This window comes from Pristiophorus japonicus, chromosome 14 (genome assembly GCF_044704955.1).
Source record: "Pristiophorus japonicus isolate sPriJap1 chromosome 14, sPriJap1.hap1, whole genome shotgun sequence".
NCBI lineage: Eukaryota > Metazoa > Chordata > Chondrichthyes > Pristiophoridae > Pristiophorus > Pristiophorus japonicus.
The window spans coordinates 37,210,005-37,233,743 of NC_091990.1; the positions used below are offsets into that span (position 1 = coordinate 37,210,005).

Below are 23,739 nucleotides of genomic sequence, written 5' to 3' on the forward strand. Positions count from 1 at the left end.
CTCCCCCACCCAAGTCCCGCCCTCCTTCTCCTCCTCCTCCAACTTCCATTCGCCACAGCGCTGATTCACTCGCCAGCTGGCGGCGCTGATGGGTACGCGCTGCTGTCGATCAGTGAGCGCCGCGGCGGCTTCCGGTGCGAGGTTGGGTTAGGTTGGCGAGGTGTGTGGGCGCGGGGGCAGCGGTGAGATATTTGCTTCGAGCAAAGGCAGAAAAGGTAAATATGGAGCCAGTTGGGCGATTCTGGCCTTTAGCGAGTCACTGAGACAACAATGGGAGTGAAAGGCGGGCGGATGTTTGCTGTGGAGAATGAGAGCTTGTAGTCCTAAACTCTGAGGTGCTGTAGTATTCATTGGGAACTGTTAAGTGCTGTACTGCAGCAGGACAGTTAGAACCACTGGAGTGATTTAATTTTCAATTCTCAGCCTCGGTATTTAATTTGATGGGCCTGGCGTTTCATAGGAAGTTTAGTTCCTAAAGGCTTCTTATTTTGGGGTCAAATAAAGTCTCCGTGACGTCATAAAGAGCTAAGAACCGAATATTTAAAAAAAATAGCCCATTAAAAGAGATCCTGAAACAATAGCAGCATCGAGCTTCCTAATTACAGGTTTGTTACTTTAATAAATAGTATTCACATTTTGGAAATCCTAGATGTCATGGGTATCCTACTATTTGCTACTCGACATCCAGTTTTCATAAACAAGTTTAGTACTTTTAGCTATTTTTAAAATCAAACTCCTCTAAATCACTTTTTAGTTTTAAATTGAGGATAGCAAAATTAAATTGAATCCAATAGCTACATGAAAAACCAGCACTGCTGTTTTAAAAAGCTCAGTATTGTGTGAAGCATTTTGAGACATTTTGTTCTAAAATGTGTTTTTATGAATGAAAATATTAGTATTTTTCAATGCAGTAGTAGTAAGAGTGAGTTTCTTTATTTTTGTCAACAGTGTACTATAATAGGTATTTAATTTTGTTACTGGATTTACTGATAACATTCAATACTAGCCTAGCCCATTGTACACTCCATGCTCTGAACCTCTGATTTGATTATGTAGATAGTTATTTTACTTCTATCCATCAATGCAGTTCAAACATTTTTAAATCGTATCCAAACATCTAGTTTATCTCACATTATATGTGCATTTGTGTCTCCCTTGTCCTGAATCAAAATTAAATGTCCAGTTTTATTTTGTTATTCAAAGACCCATTGGAAACACTGATGGGTGCTTAACAGAGATCCGCAATGGCTCAGTCAGCTAGTGCCTGTACCATCACTGGCATTCCAGCAATCTTTGCATTCATGAATGCCACCTTCAGATCAGCATTCATTCTCTAACATAGTACCAGCCAGTGTTTCGTTCACATTTTGTGTAGTTTCTAGTAATCATGACTGCATCGCACAAAACTGTTCATAAGCTAGCTCAAGTAGACATTTGTTAGCGGTCTGGATGGAGAGGCTGTAAGGAAAGCTTATGTAGGAAGTGGAAAATGTAATTGGTGTGGCAGGGATTGGGCTCGTTAATTGGGGTCAAAGTGAATTTTTGGGACACAGCAACGGGAGATTTTTCTCCTAGATATTGTGATATCTGAGGACTTTTCCATAATTTTATACTTCCTTTATTTCCAAAAGCTTTATTATATTTGATCTGAGATTGTTTGATGCTGACACTGGGTGCCAGAGTGGAAAATAATTCCAGCTGCAGCACTAATATCCTAGACTTTGAACAGACAAATTAATTTTTAAAAACCCTCTTTTGACCTTTTAAAGTTATCTATTTTACAGGCAACAAAACATCTTTTGACAAAGTCCTGCTCATGAAAGATGGAGGTCACATCATATTGCACCAAACTTCTGGGAGAACTAAATGAGCAGCGGAAGCAGGACTTTTTCTGTGACTGCAGCATTATTGTGGAGGGGAGGATCTTCAAAGCTCACCGGAATATTCTATTTGCGAACAGTGGCTACTTCAGAGCCTTGCTGATTCACTATATCCATGATAGCGGGCGTCCCAGCACTGCCTCCCTGGACATTGTCACATCTGAGGCCTTTTCCATAATTCTGGACTTTCTTTATTCGGGAAAGCTGAACCTTTGCAGTAAGAATGTTATTGAAGTTATGTCAGCTGCTAGTTACCTGCAGATGACTGACGTGGTCAGCTTTTGCAAATTGTACATCAGATCTTCTCTTGACATCTGTGTGAAAGATGAGAAGGACGATAACTGCAATCATGTGGAGAACGGGAATAATGTAGCAGCCTTTGGAGACGCTGTGTCTTTTTGTAGGAATCAGTGTCCAAACCCTGTTCCATCAGTTCAACAGCAGAAAGAGTCAAGCCCTGACAATAATAAAGGGCTTCCCTGGAATGAATGCAATGCTTATCACGCCATCGATCTTGTACAGAAAGATCAGGATAGCCTTTCTCCAGAGAAACTTCACTCTGCATCGCTACCTAAACTTCCAGAACCTAAAGTTGAGTTTGACGAGGATGAAGTAGAATCAGTTGACAGATTTCAACAGTTTACACCATCTGCCACAGACCAGACTGAGGAGAGGCTGCAGTCTGCTCCAGCTATGGAGATAGCTTATGAGAATTATCAGATGAAGCAGTTCTTGGAGGTTTTACTGAGGACAGGGAATGTCCAGCGGAAGGAGGACCTGATGCAGCATTTTTCCAGAGGGGGGCGTCCGGAGGATGGAGGGGGCTCCTTCTCTAATATGATGGATGTACAGAGTGATTGGTATGGGGAGGATGCAGGTGAGATCCTCATTACTAACCACTGCCTAAGTGGATCATGACAGCAGTACTCAGGAGGAGTAGCATTAATGTAACTGATGTAATGCTGAGGAAAAAGTTGGTCTGATCAGCAACCAAAGGGTTTGGTAAAGTCAACCATGTCAGTTTTAGCTTGGCATTGAGGCCTTCTGTCTAAAACCCACACAAATTCAGATCAGGTTTAGTTTAAGACTGGTCAAATAGCTGAAGATCAGTATGGTTAGCAATACACCAGTGATTGAGAGTGTGACTGGTCCAGTGAGGCAACCAATGTGTTCCAACATGAAGATATTTGGACAAACCTTGGGCACAAGCTGGATGGTTTCAGTAAGTGTCTTCCAATGGCTGTGTGTATGAGATGCAGGGTTGGATCAGTGTGTGTTTGTGGCGGGCCAGTAATTCTTGTCAGTTACAGATCATGCTGCTCAGTTCTTATTCCTTTGTTTTGAGTTGTGTTTTTCCGTACATTACACATTTCCTTGATCCAACGTGACATGTATCAACATTTAATAACAAATCAGAATATCTAGGGATATTCTTAGGGATCACAATTACATAATTCCCACAATTCATTCTGGTTTTTCCCATGAATACGATCCTATTTATGTAACTGAGACTTGAGTAAATCAGAAGTTTTATGTCTCTGCTTGTACTGATGGCAGGGTAACCAGGGCAGGAGTTGCTGTTTCTTAAAATGTGTTTTTAACAAATGGTACTTTATGATAGCTGTACTGCTAAATTACTTAACATCACTGTTCTGCCTCCAGAGGTGATTTCTCCTTTTGAATCAGCTCCTTTTGTATAAAAAAACCTTCCTAAAACTGAAGAGTTGCAAAGAGATTGATTTCACTGCTCGTCCTGTCTGTGTTCAGGGATTGATTTTACAGGGAGCCTGTAGATCTAGATCTAGAGTGTTTAAATATCCTGGACCTGAGACAAAAGTATTGACATACTTTGTATTGTGTTGTTGTAGGATTTGATTTCTGTCTCGGTGTCACCAGCTGATTGTCAGGATCAGGAGTAGGCCATGCAGTCTCTCGAGCATGTTCTGCGATTCAGTTAGATCATGGCTGATCTGTATCTTAACTCTACCTGACTTGGTTCCATAATCCTAATTCATAATTCCATAATCCTTGGCTAAGAAAAATCTGATCAATCTCCATTTTAAAATTTTCAATTGACTTAGCCTCAAAAGTTTTTAGTGTTTTTTTTGGAGGATGAGAGTTCCAGATTGTGTGAAGATGTGCATCACCCCTGAATGGCATAGCTCTGATTTTAAGGTTATGTCCCCTTGCTCTGGACTCCCCCACCAGAGGAAATATTTTTACCCTATCTACTTTATCAAATCCTGTAATCATATTAAGCACCTCAATTAGATAACCCCTTAATCTTCTATGTTTAAGTGAATACAAGCCTTGTCTATGCAACCTGTTGTTAGAAATATGCCACGTTAAGGCTATCTCTATTCACTTTAATAATCAGGATAGACTGTAAAACCAATCTGGTGAATATATTGTGTTTAACCAGAGTTTAAGACAATATAACAAATTAGTTATATATCAAAAACATTCAACCGTAACAGGTAGTTGATACCGATTCCGATCGGACAAACGGCTGGCGCACATAAACAGTTCTCTGGTTTCATAACTCTTTCTCTCGTCTAGAGCTTCCTTCGGTAAAGCATGGGATCACTCAAAGTGTTTGACCAGCTCAACTTTGACTTCGCTCTTCCCTCACACCATCTGTGGCTACAAGCTTCCAGGAGGTCACTTTTAACCTATTTTTAGGAGTTGGCCTGAACCTAGACATTGGCGAGACCTTTTGACCTGTAGAAATCTCTCTCGTATCTCTCTTCCTGATTCTCTTTGATCCCAGAGGCCAAACCAAAAAACTGCTCACTTTAGAGTGTTATCTCTTTTACGACGCAGCAACATGTTTACGTTACCTCTCCCAACTTCCATTCATTATCTTCGCCGGCATTTTTGTTAAGGTAACTTCAAACTCTACCCTTCGCATTTATACATAAAATATATAAACACGGTTCAAATCTTAACTTAAAAACAACAGATAATCGCTTAGCAACAGGGAGATTATATATAGTACGAAGAACGATACCCTCCATTTCTAAGCATTTCTCTGGTTCGAAAAGACATTCTGTCTGCAGTTTTAAACAACGCTTTAAACACAGTATTCGTATCAGTTTTATAAATTTGTAATAGTTTTATACATTTTTAGGCATCCCTGATTTCTAACACTGTTGTCATAATTTGGCCCTTTTAGCTCCAGTATTAAAAGACTTGCATTTGTATAGTGCCTCTCGACCTCGGGACGTCCCAAAGTGCTTTACAGCCAATGAAGTACTTTTTGAAGTATAGTCACTGTTGTAATTGGGAAATGCAGCAGCCAATTTGCACGCAGCAGCTCCCACAAATAGCAATGTGATAATGACCAGCGGATTTGTTTTAGTGATGTTGATTGTGGGATAAATATTGGCCAGGACACCGGGGATAACCATGCCATGGGATCTTTTACGTCCACCTGAGGGAGCAGATGGGGCCTCGGTTTAATGTCTCATCTGAAAGACGGCACCTCCAACAGTGCAGCACTCCCTCTCAGTACTGCACTCCCTCAGCACTGCACTGGAGTGTCAGCCTCGATTTTTGTGCTCAAGTCTCTGGAGGGGACTTGAACTCTCAACCTTCTGACTCAGAGGCGAGGCTCATACGCTTTATCCCTATTCTTTGTCTCTTATCTCCGAACCAATTCCCTATCCAAGCCAATTGGTTGCCTCCAATTCATTTTTTGTTAATAGTCTCTTGCTTAGAACCTTGTCAGATATCTTCTGGAAGTCCATGTACATAATATCCATAGACACTCCCTTATCTACCTCCTCACAAAATTCAACTAGGTTTGTTAGTCATGACTTGCCCATTACAAATGCATTCTGGTTCGCTATGATTAGCTCACATTTGACCAAAAACTCAAGTGGATTTATTGGTGGACTAGAAGTATTGCTACTGTAATTTAAAATTCAGCATTTCTATTGGCCCAGTAATTATCAGTTGGAGAGTTTGAAGTGTTTCAGTTCTTGGAATAGTAAGTTCCTCTCTGAAATTCCCCTTTGACTGCTGTAATTATTTTCTTGAGGCAGGTATGAAAAATAGTTTAAAATTTGTAATTCTGGAAAAGTGGAGAAAAATTAAAGCAATTGTTAAAGATTACAAATACATTTTAACCGTTGATTGTAGCAAAGTACAGACAGGGGGAAGCACTTTATTTAAATTATCTAATTGAAACATACAAAATTCTTAAGAGGGCTTGACAGGATAGATGCTGAGAGGTTGTTTCCCCTGGCTGCAGAGGCAAATCTAGGGATCACAGTCTCAGAATAAGGGGTCAGCCATTTAGGATTCAGAGGGGGAGACATTTCTTCACTCGGAGGGTTGTGAATCTTTGTCATTCTCTACCCCAGAGGGCTGTGGATACTCAATCATTATTAATTTCAGGCTTGAATATAATTAGATTTTTGGACACTAAGGGAATCGAGGGATATTGGGATGGGGTGGGAAAGTCGAGTTGAGGTAGAAGATCAGCTGTGATCTTATTGAATGGCGGAGCAGGCTTGGGTGGGGGCTGTATGGCTTACTCCTGCTCCGAATCTGATCTTACACCTACTTTCAAGTTAATATTTTAAAATGTCTTTCATATTTTGTGAGAGAATTCAGGTGGACTTTTAATGTTTTGTTCTTAAACTAGTAGTGGGTCACCTGTGGTGTCCCTGGGTAATGAAAGAACTTGCTCTAGAGCTGGGCTAGGCTTAAAGATATGTCTACATTGTTGAGTTGGAAATGACCAGGAAGACTGAAAAATTGGATTGTCGATGTATGTTTGTAGAGTCAAGTTGTGAGCTTTTGGTCTGGTGGTCAGTATACTCATAAACGGCAAATCGAGCTGCTTGCTTACTCGCTCTATGAAGGTTCTGAGATCTGATTCATCTCTGCTAAGCATATACCTGTGGTTAGCATGGGTCAATTCAAAAGCAAGCAGGAAACCTATACCGATCAAAATGTAAGATCATTAGAGATATGAGAGGAAAGAAATGCTTTTCATTAAGTACAATTCACCAAGGATTACACAGATAGCTAGCAAAGGTCCCCGATTTGATCTGTAGTCCATACTGAGTTTATCTGATAGAGTGGTGGTAATACTGCTATACTTGTCCTTGTAGCCTCTAGGTTAGAGAGGGTTTCTGCTCTGCATCACTAGCCAGTGACTGTTGCTGGAAAATGATGTGTATTTTAGTTGAGGACTACAGTGGTCCTCGGTTGTGATGCACCTTGTGGTTAAATAGACTACCAACACTCAATGGTTAAGGCTCGAGCATGAATAATGACCACTTAGGTGAGGGACTGGAGGATGGTTTTCGCCTTTGGAATCGTACTCCAAGAAGGAGTTAAAACTTTGAGGAGAGAGAGAGAGTGAGAAAGGGAAATAGGTTTCGCACTTATGCCATTGCACAGATAAATATTGGCTAGATTTTCAACTTCTTGACCATAAATTGGCATGAAATCTGCCCTATATATTTCCCGCTTTTAAAGAGCGTCATCATTTTAAACATCAGAGCATGTAGGTCAATTCATTATAAACAGTCAGTGCTAATGACCGGGAAATTACGAGCAGTAATTAAAACTGACTGGCAGAGATACATTAAGCGATCTAGTCATCCTAACTGTGAGATACTTCAGTATTTTCTCTTGCACTCTGTTGGCCTTAAGTATCTGATCTAATCCAGTTTTCATCCCAAAAGAACTTGGCAATACATTTCTGTTACCTTCTGATACAGGTATCGATATGGTCCAGAAGGTTGTTACCCACACCCTGTAATCAAAGTGCTAATAAAGGCATTGTAGAAACCACTATAAATATTACTTAGAAATTGTAACAAGGCCATTTGGGCCAACCAGTTCGTGCTGGTTTTATCCTCCACACAAACAGTAGTCCTAATCCCATATGCCCAGCCTGTTCCCATATCCCTTTCCTTCAACCACCGATCTAACCTATTCTTAAATCTGGCCTTGCTTCAGTCACTAACTCTGGTAGTACATTCCACAGCCTCATAACTATCAGTGTTTTTCTTCAGTTTCTCCTGCTCTCTGCCCTAACTCTCTCGCATTTAATCTAATATCAATGTCCCCTCATTAGATCCCACAATCACTGGAAACAGTCTGCTGTCTCGGCCCTTCATAATTTAAAACACTTCATCATCTCCTCTATTCTAATGCAAACAGCCTTAATTACATAGAATATTACAGCACAAAAACAGGCCATTCTGCCCAACAGGTCTATGCCGGTGTCTATGCTCCACACGAGCCTCTTCTCACCTTACTCATTCGCCCCATCAACATAACCATCTATTCCTTTCTCCCTCATGTGCTTATTTTACTCCCCTTAAATGCATCTATGCTATTTGCCTCAACCGCTCCATGTGGTACAGAGTTCCACATTCTCACCACTCTGTTTTTCAAGTCTTTCTTCCCAGGCTACATCCTGATGAATCTGCACTGCAACCTCTCGTACCTCAATGTCCTTTGTATAGTGTGCAGTCAAAAACTGTACAGAGCTGGAAAGTGGGATTAGGCTGGGTAGTTCTTGGTCACCCGGTGTGGACACGATGGGCCAAATGGCCTCCTTCCGTGCTGTAACTTTCTATGATTCTATGAGCCAAAGGTGGGCAGCTGAAACGCTACAAGCACGTCCTCCAAGCCTCCCTGATAAAGTGCGAAATCCCACTGACACCTGGGAGTCCCTGGCCCAATACCGCCCTCAGTGGAGGAAGTACATCCGAGAGGGCGCTGAGCATCTCGAGTCTCAACGCCAAGAGCATGCAGAAATCAAGCACAGGCAGCGGAAAGAGCGTGCGGCAAACCAGTCCCACCCACCCCTTCCCTCAACAACTATCTGTCCCACCTGTGATAGTCTGTGGCTCTCGTATTGGACTGTTCAGCCACCACAGAACTCACTTCAGGAGTGGAAGCAAGTCTTCCTCGATTCTGAGGGACTGCCTATGATGATGATGATGATATAGATTCACCATTTCATCTTGGACTTTTATATTCAATACCTCTTGCTATAAAATGGAGTTTTCCATTAGCTTTTTTTAAATGGCCTTATCCACTTGAGGTGTGGCTTTTTTAATGTCTTGTGAATCTGAACTCCTAAAACCCTCTGCTCTTCCCCATAACCCAGCCTTCCCCCATTCAGAGTATAATTATTACTTTTATTTTTACCGCAATATCACACTTGGTGATATTGAATTCCTTCTGCCACTTTTTTGTCCATTCCACCATCTTATCAGTATCCTGTAGGTGGTGGTGGGTTTGTCAGCCTTTTCTGACCTTGACGGTTCGAATCGTCCCACTCCCTGGTTCGAGGGCTTGGAATTATTTAGGGGATGTGATAGATGTAGACAGACAACTGTTTGGTGCAAGAACAAATATTTTATTTAGAAAATAGCACACCACAATAATTCACTTAATAGCATATAACAAAATGTACAGAAAAAGGGGGAAAACGTACAGAGGTTGTGCAGTGAAAAAAAAAACCACCTCCCACCACTACACTAACTAAGTTAGGCTCTGAAATTGCAGGGACTATGCTCACCAAAGGATTTCTTCACAGTTTAGACCAGTTGCACACTGCTTTCTCTCTCCTCAATCTTGTGGATTCCTTGGCCGGTTGCGGTGTCTTCGGTATTAGAATTGGTCAATGTTTTTATGGTAAATAAGTTTTTTTCCTTGAGTCAGCGCTGGATGATTGTTGGTTTTTTAGTGACTCCGGGAAGGCTTGCTAGGTTCTTCTTATTGTGTTGCTGTAATCTCGTGTGGCAAGTTAGATGTTTGAAAGCCAGAGTCAAAGAGCCCAGAGTCCAAGTGCTTTTCCAGAGTGTTCCCGGGTTCGTTTCTTCAAAAGTGTTTTTTTAAATTTCAAAATATATACATTAGTCATATAAAAATTTACACGATACATTGGAAAGCAGTTCAGTACATTTGCATACATTACATTTAGATGCTGACGGCTGTTCCGTTCAATACATTTGCTTGTTTTACATTTCAAGGTGCAATTCAGTACAATCCAGGATACATTGTAATACAGTCATCAAGTTATGTTACATGTGGCACTATGAGGTACACGGGATGGATGAGAATACAGTTACATTTCTTTACAACATACATTACTAAACAGTTGCAGAACTTGCATTATACATGGCACTACATAGGTGTTTTCAGATCATGTGCACAAAAAGGTTTACAAGTACAGCCCGAAGGGAGTTTTATACTGATTCCATCCCCTGGGTTTACTGTGGCGGAAGGGCCTTAAACTGTGGCTCTTCCCCACCGTGCCTTTGTGGTGACTGCACCAATTTTTAGTGCATCTTTCCTCAGCCCAAAGGTTACCACAGCCCAAAAGTTACCAGCAAGGGGCCCAGTTATACCCGAGAGGCTGCTTAAAACTTTTGCGCCAAAACTTGGGTGCACAATTGATTTTTGATGACTGCTTTTGTGTGGTTTTGGCAGGCTGATTCTTTGTGATCCCTTTGTGAGAATTTTGGTGGGCTGATTGAGCATTAGCATGATAGCAAGATTCCCAAAGGTGTTGATGGGGTTTTCGAATGGTGCTGTTCGAATGCAATCCGGTCTTGATCCTGTCCATTGTGTGTTTTGCTGATGCCAGGGTTTTTCTGTATAGCCGTTTTAAGAACTATTAAAATATGTATGTATCTGGGTCCCTGGTAAGTGGACTTTTGTTAGGGACTGCTAATGTCTCCCTGGGGCTTGCCTCCCAGGTGGGTTAGCAGCCCTATGCAGACCCAGCATACAATTTAAAATGTTCAAACTCAATCCAAAACGCCCTAGTTTAGTCCAAAGGTGCCTAATAGTGAGATAGTTCTGTCCACGTTTCTCCTCCAAAAGTCTTAACACAGTTCCCTTTTAAATTCCAGACACATGTCCATTGAGCAGTGGGTCCCAGAATTTTGTGAATCCTACTGTCCCGCCTTTGACATTATTCCATTATAGTGTCACCATTGGTGAACAAAATTCCTAACATCCCAGAGCCAAACCTTCCTTCAATGACCGAGTTGAAAAAAAACCTCGAAACATTACATTTCCCTCACGAATACAATACATCAAGTATGCCCTTTGTGTTTCAAGTTCCATTGGCAGAGGGGATCCAACCCTCGTTTCTCTTCCCCCCCCCCCCCCCCCGCCCACTCTTACATGTCATACATTCAATACATTTCAAAATTCTTTAAGGCACATCACAAGCTTTCACAGTCGACTCAAACATTACAAAATTTTAAAGTACCCTACCCTAAGCGTATCTTACAGCCAGGAGGTCAGTTACACATTAACCAAACATTCAGGTTACACGCCACTTCCATGCAAAATAAAATACAGCACTTTATACAGAAAAAAAACAAAATAACACTTAAACGCCCAATATTTCCCTTTTAACCCACAGCAGGTGGTCTGGCACTTTAAATTTAAATAGAAATCCCTGCGATTGTACTGCCTCATATCTCTGTTCCATGTTTTACTCCCTCCCTCCACACACATGTCCCGCAGCCTATTCAGGGCTCATCGAATACCCTCTGGTGCCGGGATCGGCGGCCTTTTTTCCTCTTCCTGCAACTAGTCCACAGTAAATACACGACAATGACAAGCTGACACAAAACAAGAATATGGGAGGCAATCCGAATCCATGGAGGGACTTCTATGTTCTCCATCAAATCCCACCAGGGTAGAACTTTTATCTCTGTGATTTCTCTCCCAACTTGCACTGTTTTCTGTTCTAGCGTGTAGAAATGTTTCTGGGACAATTCCACTGTCTTGAGCAGAATGGTGAGATGTTCGGGCAGAGGGGAGATTGTATATCGAAATATGCAACGTAAGTTTGCAGGTTTGTTACGTTGCTCCTGACAGTGAGTTGAATGGTAGAGGGTTCAGGAATGGGTAATATTTGTTCCTGGGCCACTTGAACTTCTGCCTCGGGTTTAAAACAGAAACTGCTTTCTCTCACTGGGCACCAGATGTAGGGTCCGTATTGATAGTGGGGTGCACTGGTGGTGACACACTATGTCCCCCCCCCCTATGTATACCACTTGTGGAGGAACCTGGTCTTGTGCCATCATCTCCATAGAGCAGTTGATAGGCCGTGCACCAGCAGCTTTAAACCCGCATTGTGATCTTGCATAGAAACATAGAAAATAGGTGCAGGAGTAGGCCATTCGGCCCTTCGAGCCTGCACCACCATTCAATAAGATCATGGCTGATCATTTCCTTAGTACCCCGTTCATGCTTTCTCTCCATACTCCTTGATCCCTTTAGCCGTAAGGGCCATATCGAACTCACTCTTGAATATATCCAATGAACTGGCATCAGCAACACTCTGCGGCAGGGAATTCCACAGGTTAACAACTCTGAGTGAAGAAGTTCCTCCTCATTTCAGTTCTAAATGGCCTACCCCTTATCCTAAGACTGTGTCCCTTGGTTCTGGACTTCCCCAACATCGGGAACATTCTTCCCGCATCTAACCTGTCCAGTACCGTCAGAATCTTATACGTTTCTATGAGATCACCTCTCAACCTTCTAAACTCCAGTGTATAAAGGCCCACTTGATCCAGTCTCTCCTCATATGTTGATCCAGTCTCTCCTCATATGTCAGTCCAGCCATCCCTGGAATCAGTCTGGTGATTCACTGCACTCCCTCAATGGCAAGAACGTCCTTCCTCAGATAAGGAGACCAAAACTGAACACAATATTCCAGGTGAGGCCTCACCAAGGCCCTGTACAACTGCAGTAAGACCTCCCTGCTCCTATACTCAAATCCCCTAGCTATGAAGGCCAACATGCCATTTGCCTTCTTCACCGCCTGCTGTACCTGCATGCCAACCTTAAATGACTGATGAACCATGACACCTAGGTCTCTTTGCACCTCCCCTTTTCCTAATCTGCCACCATTCAGATAATATTCTGCCTTCGTGTTTTTGCTCCCAAAGTGGATAACCTCACATTTATCCACATTATACTGCATCTGCCATTCATTTGCCCACTCACCTAACCTGTCCAAATCACCCTGCAGCCCCTTGGCCTCCTCCTCACAGCTCACACCGCCACCCACTTTAGTGTCATCTGCAAACTTGGAAATGTTACACTCAATTCCTTCATCCAAATCATTAATGTATATTGGAAAGAGCTGGGGTCCCAGCACTGAGCCCTGCAGCACTCCACTAGTCACTGCCTCCCATTCCGAAAAGTACCCGTTTATCCTGACTCTCTGCTTCCTGTCTGCCAACCAATTATCTTTGCATGCCAGTACATTACCCCCAATACCATGTGCTTTGATTTTGACAACCAATCTCTTATGTGGGACCTTGTCAAAGGCCTTTTGAAAGTCCAAATACACTACATCCACTGGTTCTCCCTTGTCCACTCTGCTCGTTGCATCCTCAAAAAATTCTAGAAGATTTGTCAAGCATGATTTCCCTTTCATAAATCCATGTTGACTTGGACAGATCGTGTCACTGCTTTCCAAATGCGCTGCTATTTCATCCTTAATAATTGATTCCAAGATTTTCCCCACCACTGCGTTGGCGGCAGTCGGGAGCAGCGTCGAGGAGGTCCGTTGGTGAGGCCTATAAAAGGCACAGCAGGATGTCCGGGGCCCAGCGTCGAGGAGGTCCGTTGGTGAGGCCTATAAAAGACACAGCAGGGAGTCCGGGGCCCAGCGTCGGCGGCAGTCGGGAGCAGCATCGAGGAGGTCCGTTGGTGAGGCCTATAAAAGGCACAGCAAGGAGTCCGGGGCCCAGCGTCGGCGGCAGTCGGGCGCACGTCGAGGAGGTGCGTGGAGAGGCCTATAAAAGGCACAGCAGGGAGTCCGGGGCCCAGCGTCGGCGGCAGTCGGGAGCCGAGTCGAGGAGGTGCGTGGAGAGGCCTATAAAAGGCACAGCAAGGAGTCCGGGGCCCAGCGTCGGCGGCAGTCGGGAGCAGCGTCGAGGAGGTGCGTGGAGAGGCCTATAAAAGGCGAGCCAGTGCAGCTACAGGGAGAAGGCAAAAAAGAAGTAGAAAGAAACAGAAAGGTGACGTCACAGCCAAGGGGGTAAGTGATTGGCTGGTGATTGGTGAGTAGTTTTTCTTCTATAACAGTGAGTAAACTTTAGCATTGTTGTTGCTTATCTAAGGGTTAAGTCATGGCAGCACAGCTCGGTCACATGTTATGCTCCTCCTGTACCATGTGGGAACTCAGGGACAACACCAGTGTTCCTGACGACTACGTGTGCGGGAAGTGTATCCGCCTCCAGCTCCTGACTGACCGCGTTGCGGAGTTGGAGCTGAGGGTGGATTCACTCTGGAGCATCCACGATGCTGAGAATGACGTGAGTAGCACGTGTAGCGAGTTGGTCGTACCGCAGGGAAAGGGTCCACAGCCATATAGGGAATGGAAGACCAGCAGGAAGAGCAGTGCAAGTAAGGTAGTGCAGGGGTCCCCTATGGTCATCCCCCTGCAAAACAGATACACTGCTTTGGGTACTATTGGGGGGGATGACTCATCAGGGGAGGGCAGCAGCAGCCAAGTTCATGGCACCGTGGCTGGCTCTGTTGCACAGAAGGGCAGGAAAAAGAGTGGGAGAGCGATAGTGATAGGGGATTCAATTGTAAGGGGAATAGATAGGCGTTTCTGCGGCCGCAACCGAGACTCCAGGATGGTATGTTGCCTCCCTGGTGCAAGGGTCAAGGATGTCTCGGAGCGGGTGCAGGACATTCTAAAAAGGGAGAGAGAACAGCCAGTTGTCGTGGTGCACATTGGTACCAACGACATGGGTAAAAAAAAGGGATGAGGTCCTACGAAACGAATTTAAGGAGCTAGGAGCTAAATTAAAAAGTAGGACCTCAAAAGTAGTAATCTCGGGATTGCTACCAGTGCCACATGCTAGTCAGAGTAGGAATCGCAGGATAGCTCAGATGAATACGTGGCTTGAGCAGTGGTGCAGCAGGAAGGGATTCAAATTCCTGGGGCATTGGAACCGGTTCTTAGGGAGGTGGGTCCAGTACAAACCGGACGGTCTGCACCTGGGCAGGACTGGAACCAATGTCCTATGGGGAGTGTTTGCTAGTGCTGTTGGGGAGGAGTTAAACTAATATGGCAGGGGGATGGGAACCAATGCAGGGAGACAGAGGGAAACAAAAAGGAGACAAAAGCAAAAGACAGAAAGAAGATGAGGAAAAGTGGAGGGCAGAGTAACCCAAGGCAAAGAACAAAAAGGGCCACTGTACAGCAAAATTCTAAAAGGACAAAGGGTGTTTAAAAAAACAAGCCTGAAGGCTTTGTGTCTTAATGCAAGGAGTATCCGTAATAAGGTGGATGAATTAACTTTGCAAATAGATGTTAACAAATATGATGTGATTGGGATTACAGAGACGTGGCTCCAGGATGATCAGGGCTGGGAACTCAACATCCAGGGGTATTCAACATTCAGGAAGGATAGAATAAAAGGAAAAGGAGGTGGGGTAGCATTGCTGGTTAAGGAGGAGATTATTGCAATAGTTAGGAAGGACATTAGCTTGGATGATGTGGAATCTATATGGGTAGAGCTGCAGAACACCAAAGGGCAAAAACGTTAGTGGGAGTTGTGTACAGACCTCCAAACAGTAGTAGTGATGTTGGGGAGCGCATCAAACAGGAAATTAGGGATGCATGCAATAAAGGTGCAGCAGTTATAATGGGTGACGTTAATATGCACATAGATTGGGCTAACCAAACTGGAAGCAATACGGTGGAGGAGGATTTCCTGGAGTGCATAAGGGATGGTTTTCTAGACCAATATGTCGAGGAACCAACTAGGGGGGAGGCCATATTAGACTGGGTGTTGTGTAATGAGAGAGGATTAATTAGCAATCTCGTTGTGCGAGGCCGCTTGGGAAGAGTGACCATAATATGGTGAAATTCTGCATTAGGATGGAGAATGAAACAGTTAATTCAGAGACCGTGGTCCAGAACTTAAAGAAGGCTAACTTTGAAGGTATGAGGCGTGAATTGGCTAGGATAGATTGGCGAATGATACTTAAGGGGTTGACTGTGGATGGGCAATGGCAGACATTTAGAGACCGCATGGATGAACTACAACAATTGTACATTCCTGTCTGGCGTAAAAATAAAAAAGGGAAGGTGGCTTAACCGTGGCTATCAAGGGAAATCAGGGATAGTATTAAAGCCAAGGATGTGACATACAAATTGGCCAGAAATAGCAGCGAACCCGGGGACTGGGAGAAATTTAGAACTCAGCAGAGGAGGACAAAGGGTTTAATTAGGGCAGGGAAAATGGAGTACGAGAAGAAGCTTGCAGGGAACATTAAGACGGATTGCAAAAGTTTCTATAGATATGTAAAGAGAAAAAGGTTAGTAAAGACAAACGTAGGTCCCCTGCAGTCAGAATCAGGGGAAGTCATAACGGGGAACAAAGAAATGGCGGACCAATTGAACAAGTACTTTGGTTCGGTATTCACTAAGGAGGACACAAACAACCTTCCGGATATAAAAGGGGTCAGAGGGTCTAGTAAGGAGGAGGAACTGAGGGAAATCCTTATTAGTCGGGAAATTGTGTTGGGGAAATTGATGGGATTGAAGGCCGATAAATCCCCAGGGCCTGATGGACTGCATCCCAGAGTACTAAAGGAGGTGGCCTTGGAAATAGCGGATGCATTGACAGTCATTTTCCAACATTCCATTGACTCTGGATCAGTTCCTATGGAGTGGAGGATAGCCAATGTAACCCCACTTTTTCAAAAAGGAGGGAGAGAGAAAACAGGGAATTATAGACCGGTCAGCCTGACATCGGTAGTGGGTAAAATGATGGAATCAATTATTAAGGATGTCATAGCAGTGCATTTGGAAAGAGGTGACATGATAGGTCCAAGCCAGCATGGATTTGTGAAAGGGAAATCATGCTTGACAAATCTTCTGGAATTTTTTGAGGATGTTTCCAGTAGAGTGGACAAGGGAGAACCAGTTGATGTGGTATATTTGGACTTTCAGAAGGCTTTCGACAAGGTCCCACACAAGAGATTAATGTGCAAAGTTAAAGCACATGGGATTGGGGGTAGTGTGCTGACATGGATTGAGAACTGGTTGTCAGACAGGAAGCAAAGAGTAGGAGTAAATGGGGACTTTTCAGAATGGCAGGCAGTGACTAGTGGGGTACCGCAAGGTTCTGTGCTGGGGCCCCAGCTGTTTACACTGTACATTAATGATTTAGACGAGGGGATTAAATGTAGTATCTCCAAATTTGCGGAAGACACTAAGTTGGGTGGCAGTGTGAGCTGCGAGGAGGCTGCTAAGAGGCTGCAGAGCGACTTGGATAGGTTAGGTGAGTGGGCAAATGCATAGCAGATTGAAATATAATGTGGATAAATGTGAGGTTATCCACTTTGGTGGTAAAAACAGAGAGACAGACTAATGGTGACAGATTAGGAAAATGGGAGATGCAACGAGACCTGGGTGTCATGCTACATCAGTCATTGAAGGTTGGCATGCAGGTGCAGCAGGCGGTTAAGAAAGCAAATGGCATGTTGGCCTTCATAGCGAGGGGATTTGAGTACAGGGGCAGGGAGGTGTTGCTACAGTTGTACAGGGCCTTGGTGAGGCCACACCTGGAGTATTGTGTACAGTTTTGGTCTCCTAACCTGAGGAAGGACATTCTTGTTATTGAGGGAGTGCAGCGAAGGTTCACCAGACTGATTCCCGGGATGGCGGGACTGACCTATCAAGAAAGACTGGATCAACTGGGCTTGTATTCACTGGAGTTCAGAAGAATGAGAGGGGACCTCATAGAAACGTTTAAAATTCTGATGGGTTAGACAGGTTAGATGCAGGAAGAATGTTCCCAATGTTGGGGAAGTCCAGAACCAGGGGACACAGTCTGAGGATAAGGGGTAAGCCATTTAGGACCGAGATGAGGAGAAACTTCTTCACCCAGAGAGTGGTGAACCTGTGGAATTCTCTACCACAGAAAGTTGTTGAGGCCAATTCACTAAATATATTCAAAAAGGAGTTAGATGAAGTCCTTACTACTAGGGGGATCAAGGGGTATAGCGAGAAAGCAGGAATGGGGTACTGAGGTTGCAAGTTCAGCCATGAACTCATTGAATGGCGGTGCAGGCTAGAAGGGCCGAATGGCCTACTCCACCTATTTTCTATGTTTCTATGATGTCAGGCTAACCGGTCCATAGTTACCCGCTTTCTCTCTCCCTCCCTTTTTAAAAAGTGGTGTTACATTAGCTACCCTCCAGTCAATATGGACTGATCCAAACTCAATAGACTGTTGGAAAATGATCACCAATGCATCTACTATTTCTATGGCCACTTCCTTAAGTACTCTGGGTTGCAGACCATCAGGCCCCGGGGATTTATCGGCCTTCAATCTCATCAATTTCCCCAACACAATATCCCGCCCTATAAGGATATCCTTCAGTTCCTCCTTCTCACTAGACTCTCGGTCCCCTAGTATTTCCGGAAGGTTATTTGTGTCTTCCTTAGTGAAGACAGAACCAAAGTATTTGTTCAATTGGTCTGCCATTTCTTTGTTCCCCATTATAAATTCACCTGAGTCCGACTGCAAGGGAGCTACGTTTGTCTTCACTAATCTTTTTCTCTTCACATATCTAAAGAAGCTTTTGCAGTCAGTTTTTATGTTCCCAGCAAGCTTCCTCTCTTACTCAATTTTCCCCATCCTAATTAAACCCTTTGCCCTCCTCCGCTATATTCTACATTGCTCCCAATCCTCAGGTTTGCTGCTTTTCCTGGCCAATTCGTGTGACTCTTCCTTGGATCTAACACGATCCTTAATTTCCCTTGTTAGCCGCGGTTGAGCCACCTTCCCCATTTTATTTTTACTCCAGACAGGGATGTACAATTGTTGAAGTTCATCCATGTGATCTATAAATGTTTGCCATTGCCTATCTACCGTCGACCATTGAAGTATATATTTGCCAGTCTATTCTAGCCAGTTCACGCCTCAAACCATTGAAGTTACCTTTCCTTAAGTTCAGGACTCTAGTTTCTGAATTAACTGTCACTCTCCATCTGAATAAAGAATTCTACCATGGTCACTCTTCCCCAAGGGGCCTCGCACAACAAGAGTGCTAATTAGTCCTTTCTCATTACACATCACCCACACTAAGATGGCCAGCTCCCGAGTTGGTTCCTCGACATATTGGTCAAGAAAACCATCCCTAATACACTCCAGGAAATCCTCCTCCACCGCATTGCCACCAGTCTGGTTAGCCCAATCTATATGTAGATTAAAGTCGCCCATGATGACTGCTGTACCTTTATTGCACACATCCCTTATTTCTTGTTTGATGCTGTCCCCAACCTCACTACTACTGTTTGGTGGCCTGTACACAACTCCCACCTGCGTTTTCTGCCCTTTGCTATTCCGTAGCTCCACCCATACCGATTCCACATCATCCAAGCCAAGGTCCCTCCTTACTATTGTATTAATTTCCTCTTTAACCAGCAACGGCACCCCGCCTCCTTTTCCTTTTTGTCTATCCTTCATAAATGTTGAATACCCCTGGATGTTGAGTTCCCATCCTTGGTCACCCTGGAGCCATGCCTCCGTGATGCCAATTACATCATATCCATTAACTGCTATCTGCGCAGTTAATTCGTCCACCTCATTCCGAATATTCCTCGCATTGAGGCACAGAGCCTTCAGGCTTGTCTTTTTAACATACTTTGCCCCTTTAGAATGTTTTTTGCCTTGGGTTTCTCTGCCCTTCGCCTTTACTATTTTCTTTTCTATCTTTTGCCTCTGTCTCCTTTTTATTTCCCTCTGTCTCCCTGCATCGGTTCCCATCCCCCTGTCATATTAGGCGTTCAAGTGCTGGGGGCATAGTATTACATGTGCACCCCAGCTCCGGCACCCGGAGAGGTCAGTACCTGTCATAGCGTGCTCCCACTTTACGACATAAGGTGGGACTGCTGTGAAACGAATGTGTGCTCCTCCCTGAATGACCCTTATATTCTCCACTCTGTAAACGGGTGCTGGTCTGGATGTCTCACTCATGACTGGCATCCTGACCACTACCCCCATAAGTGTATGCTTGGACCGTCCGTAGTCTACTGGTACCGGGTAAGCTTCAGAGGCTAGACGGAGCTGACACGGAGTTAGTGAATGACTAAACGGGTGGAGTGCTGCGAGGTGCTTGTTACTGATCCAGGAGAGGACTTGACCTTGGTTTTGTCTTCACGGAGGAAGACACAAATAACCTTCCGAAAGTACTCAGGGACCGAGGGTCTAGTGAGAAGGAGGAACTGAAGGATATCCTTATTAGGCGGGAAATTGTGTTACGGAAATTGATGGGATTGAAGGCCAATAAATCGCCGGGGCTTGATAGTCTGCATCCCAGAGTACTTAAAGTGGCCCTAGAAATAGTGGATGCATTGGTGATCATTTTTCAACAGTCTATCAACTCTGGATCAGTTCCTATGGACTGGAGGGTAGCTAATGTAACACCACTTTTTAAAAAAGGAGGGAGAAGAGAAAGCGGGTAATTATAGACATCAGTGGTGGAGAAAATGTTGGAATCAATTATTAAGGATGAAATAGCAGCGCATTTGGAAAACAGTGACGGGATCGGTCCAAGTCAGCATGGATTTGTGAAAAGGAAATCATGCTTGACAAATCTTCTGAAATTTTTTGAGGATGTAACTAGTAGAGTGGACAAGGGAGAACCAGTGGATGTGGTGTATTTAGACTTTCAAAAGGCTTTTGACAAGGTCCCATACAAGAGATTGATGTGCAAAATCAAAGCACATGGTATTAGTGGTAATATACTGACGTGGATAGAGAACTGGTTGGCAGACAGGAAGCAGAGAGTCGGGATAAACGGGTCCTTTTCAGAATGGTAGGCAATGACTAGTGGAATGCTGCAGGGCTCAGTATACGATATACATCAATGATTTGGATGAAGGAATTGAGTGTAACATCTCCAAGTTTGCAGATGACCACTAAACTGGGTGGCGGTGTGAGCTGTGAGGGGGACACTAAGAGGCTGCAGGGTGACTTAGACAGGTTAGGTGAGTGGGCAACTGCATGGCAGATGCAGTATAATATGGATAAATTTGAGGTTATCCACTTTGGGGGAAAAAACACGAAGACAGAATATTATCTGAATGGCGGCAGATTAGGAAAAGGGGAGGTGCAACGAGACCTGGGAGTCATGGTTCATCAGTCATTGAAAGTTGGCATACAGGTGCAGCAGGCGGTAAAGACAGCAAATGGTATGTTGGCCTTCATAGCTAGGGGATTTGAGTATAGAAGCAGGGAGGTCTTAATGCAGTTGTACAGGGCCTTGGTGAGGCCTCACCTGGAATATTGTGCTCAATTTTGGTGGTCTAATCTGAGGAAGGACGTTCTTGCTATTGAGGGAGTGCAGCGAAGGTTCACCAGACTGAATCCCGGGATGGCCGGACTGACATATGAGGAGAGACTGGATCAACTGGGCCTTTATACATTGGAGTTTAGCAGGATGAGAGGGGATCTTATAGAAACATACAAGATTCTGAAGGGACGGGACAGGTTAGATGCAGGTAGATTGTTCCCGATGTTGGGGGAAGTCCAGAATCAGGGGACACAGTCTTAGGATAAGGGGTAGGCCATTTAGGACTGAGATGAGGAGAAACTTCTTCACTGAGTTGTTAACCTGTGGAATTCCCTGCCGCAGAGAATTGTTGATGCCAGTTCATTGAATATATTCAAGAGGGAGTTGGATATGGCCCTTACAGCTAAAGGGATCAAGGGGTATGGAGAAAAAGCACGAAAGGGGGACTGAGGGAATGATCAGCCATGATCTTATCGAATGGTGGTGCAGGCTCGAAGGGCCGAATGGCCTACTCCTGCACCTATTTTCTATGTATGTTTCTACCAGCAGCCTGCCAGTGAATCTGTTTGTGGTGCTCCAAATGGCCTTCACCCATTTGGAGAAAACAGCTACCAAAAGCAGGCAGTATCTGTATCCTCCCTGGGCGGTGGGTAGGGGCCCGATGTAGTCGATCTGAATCGACTGCCATGGTCCCTCTACCCTTCTGATATGCCCCATCCTTTTCTAGGGGTCAGGGTTGTTGGCTGCACACACCAAACACTCCGAGCAAAACTGCTGGACATTCTCCCTGAGTCCCTGCCACCACCCTGCCTGTTCCACCCATTGCCTGATGTTCTCAGGTCCGGGGTGTCCGGCTTCTGGACCCCCGTGGACCTGTTGGAGAAATTCCCTTAGGTGCTGTTGCGGAACAATCCACTGATCCCAATGAAACAACAGGCCTTGCTTTACAGCCATTTTTGCTGTGCCGTACGGATCCTCTATTTTCTCCCACTTGGCTAGCAAACTCGAGAGATCTCAGGGCGGAGTCCTGTGCCTGAACTGTTTTAAGGTCCGGGGCCAATGCTACCCCTGCACTCCCTTGTGTCCTTTCTCTGCCCCTAATTGCTGCATGGGTCCTAAATTGTTCGGGTCCCAGAAACTGCCCGTACGAGCACCCTCTTTAGCTAGAGTGTCTGCCTGCTGATTACCCTCCCCACAAGGTTCGGCCTTTGAGTGGGCCTTTACCTTGTGTATATACACCTGCCCTTCACTGCCTATATCCCGCGTGATTCTCTCCAACAATGGTTTGGTTGCTCGGAGTTCCCCGTCCGCAGATGTATACCTGTGACAGGACCAGATGGCCAGGTATTCTGTCGACAAATTGCAGGTAAACATGCTATCTGAACAAATCGTGTACGGGGTAGGGAACTCCTCTGGGTGGGTCATAACGTACACCACTGCCGACAGTTCGGCATGCTGGGCGCTCATGGTGCTCGGGAGTTTAATCGCCAGGGCAATGCCTGCCCATGGGTCATAGATCCCGCAACCCGTGAGTCGTTCACCTGCCGATACTGTGCTGGAGCCGTCAATGTAGATTTCGCGGCCTGTGGGATGTATTCTGGCCCGAAATCCTTCATCGACGTCCCATACCCCTTCTATGGGAACACCTAATAGCCATCCCTGAGTAAATCATGTTAGCCGCTAGTCTAGGCTCGTAAAGACTGTTGTGTATCTGTAAAGCATGCACTCCCATGTTCCGCCACCAGGGAGCTCATCCCCTGAAGTCCCAAGGGATTCCAGCATCCCTTGGGAGCACGGTATATGAGCCGGCCCCTAAGACCTGTTCCTCACTCTGGAGTGTCTTATTAAAGATTGATGTCACTGTTACTTTAACCTCCCTGTGTGCAGCCTCATCTGTGTTAAGAACACAATAACTGGCGACGAGAATACGAATCCAACGCAAAGATGCAGCAAACTGTGGGCATCCTGGAGGCGTTCTCGGAGGGTGAGGACTGGGAAGCCTATGACGAATGGCTAGACCAGTACTTTGTAGCCAACGAGCTGGACGGAGAAGGAAGCGTTGCAAAAAGGAGAGCGGACCTCCTCACAGTCTGCGGAGCACCGACCTACAGCCTCATGAAGAATCTTATGGCTCCGGTGAAACCCGCAGATAAGTTGGATGAGGAGCTGTGTACACTGGTTCGGGCGCATCTTAACCCGAAGGAGAGTGTGCTGATGGGGAGGTATCGGTTCTACACGTGCCAGTGATCTAAAGATCAGGAAGTGGTGAGCTACGTTGCCGAGTTAAGGCGACTTGCAGGACAATGTGAGTTTGATGGCTACCTGGAGCAAATACTCAGAGACTTTGTTGTACTGGGTATTGGCCACGAGACCATCCTACGAAAACTTTTGCATGTAGAGACACCGATCCTCAGTAAGGCCATTGCGATAGCACAGGTGTTTCGGTCCACCAGTGATAACACCAAACAAATCTCTCAGCACACAAGTGCTTGCAATGTTCATAAAATAACTGGAACTGTGT

The 23,739-nt window shown here is 44.8% G+C and overlaps 1 protein-coding gene across 2 annotated transcripts in view; it reads left to right on the plus strand.

The window, feature by feature from the left end:
• The first annotated feature begins 160 nt into the window (after window positions 1-160).
• The window catches only part of LOC139279876 (zinc finger and BTB domain-containing protein 8B-like), a 73,564-nt gene continuing 49,985 nt past the window's right edge, over window positions 161-23,739 (plus strand). The window contains exons 1-2 of one of the 2 annotated variants that reach the window (XM_070899172.1): window positions 161-215; window positions 1,785-2,757. In XM_070899172.1, the coding sequence (XP_070755273.1) occupies window positions 1,824-2,757 (934 nt within the window). In that variant the 5' untranslated portion in view covers window positions 161-215; window positions 1,785-1,823. Of the gene's footprint in view, window positions 216-465; window positions 606-1,784; window positions 2,758-23,739 lie in introns of those variants that run through there. The other variant, XM_070899173.1, reaches the window with a different exon arrangement.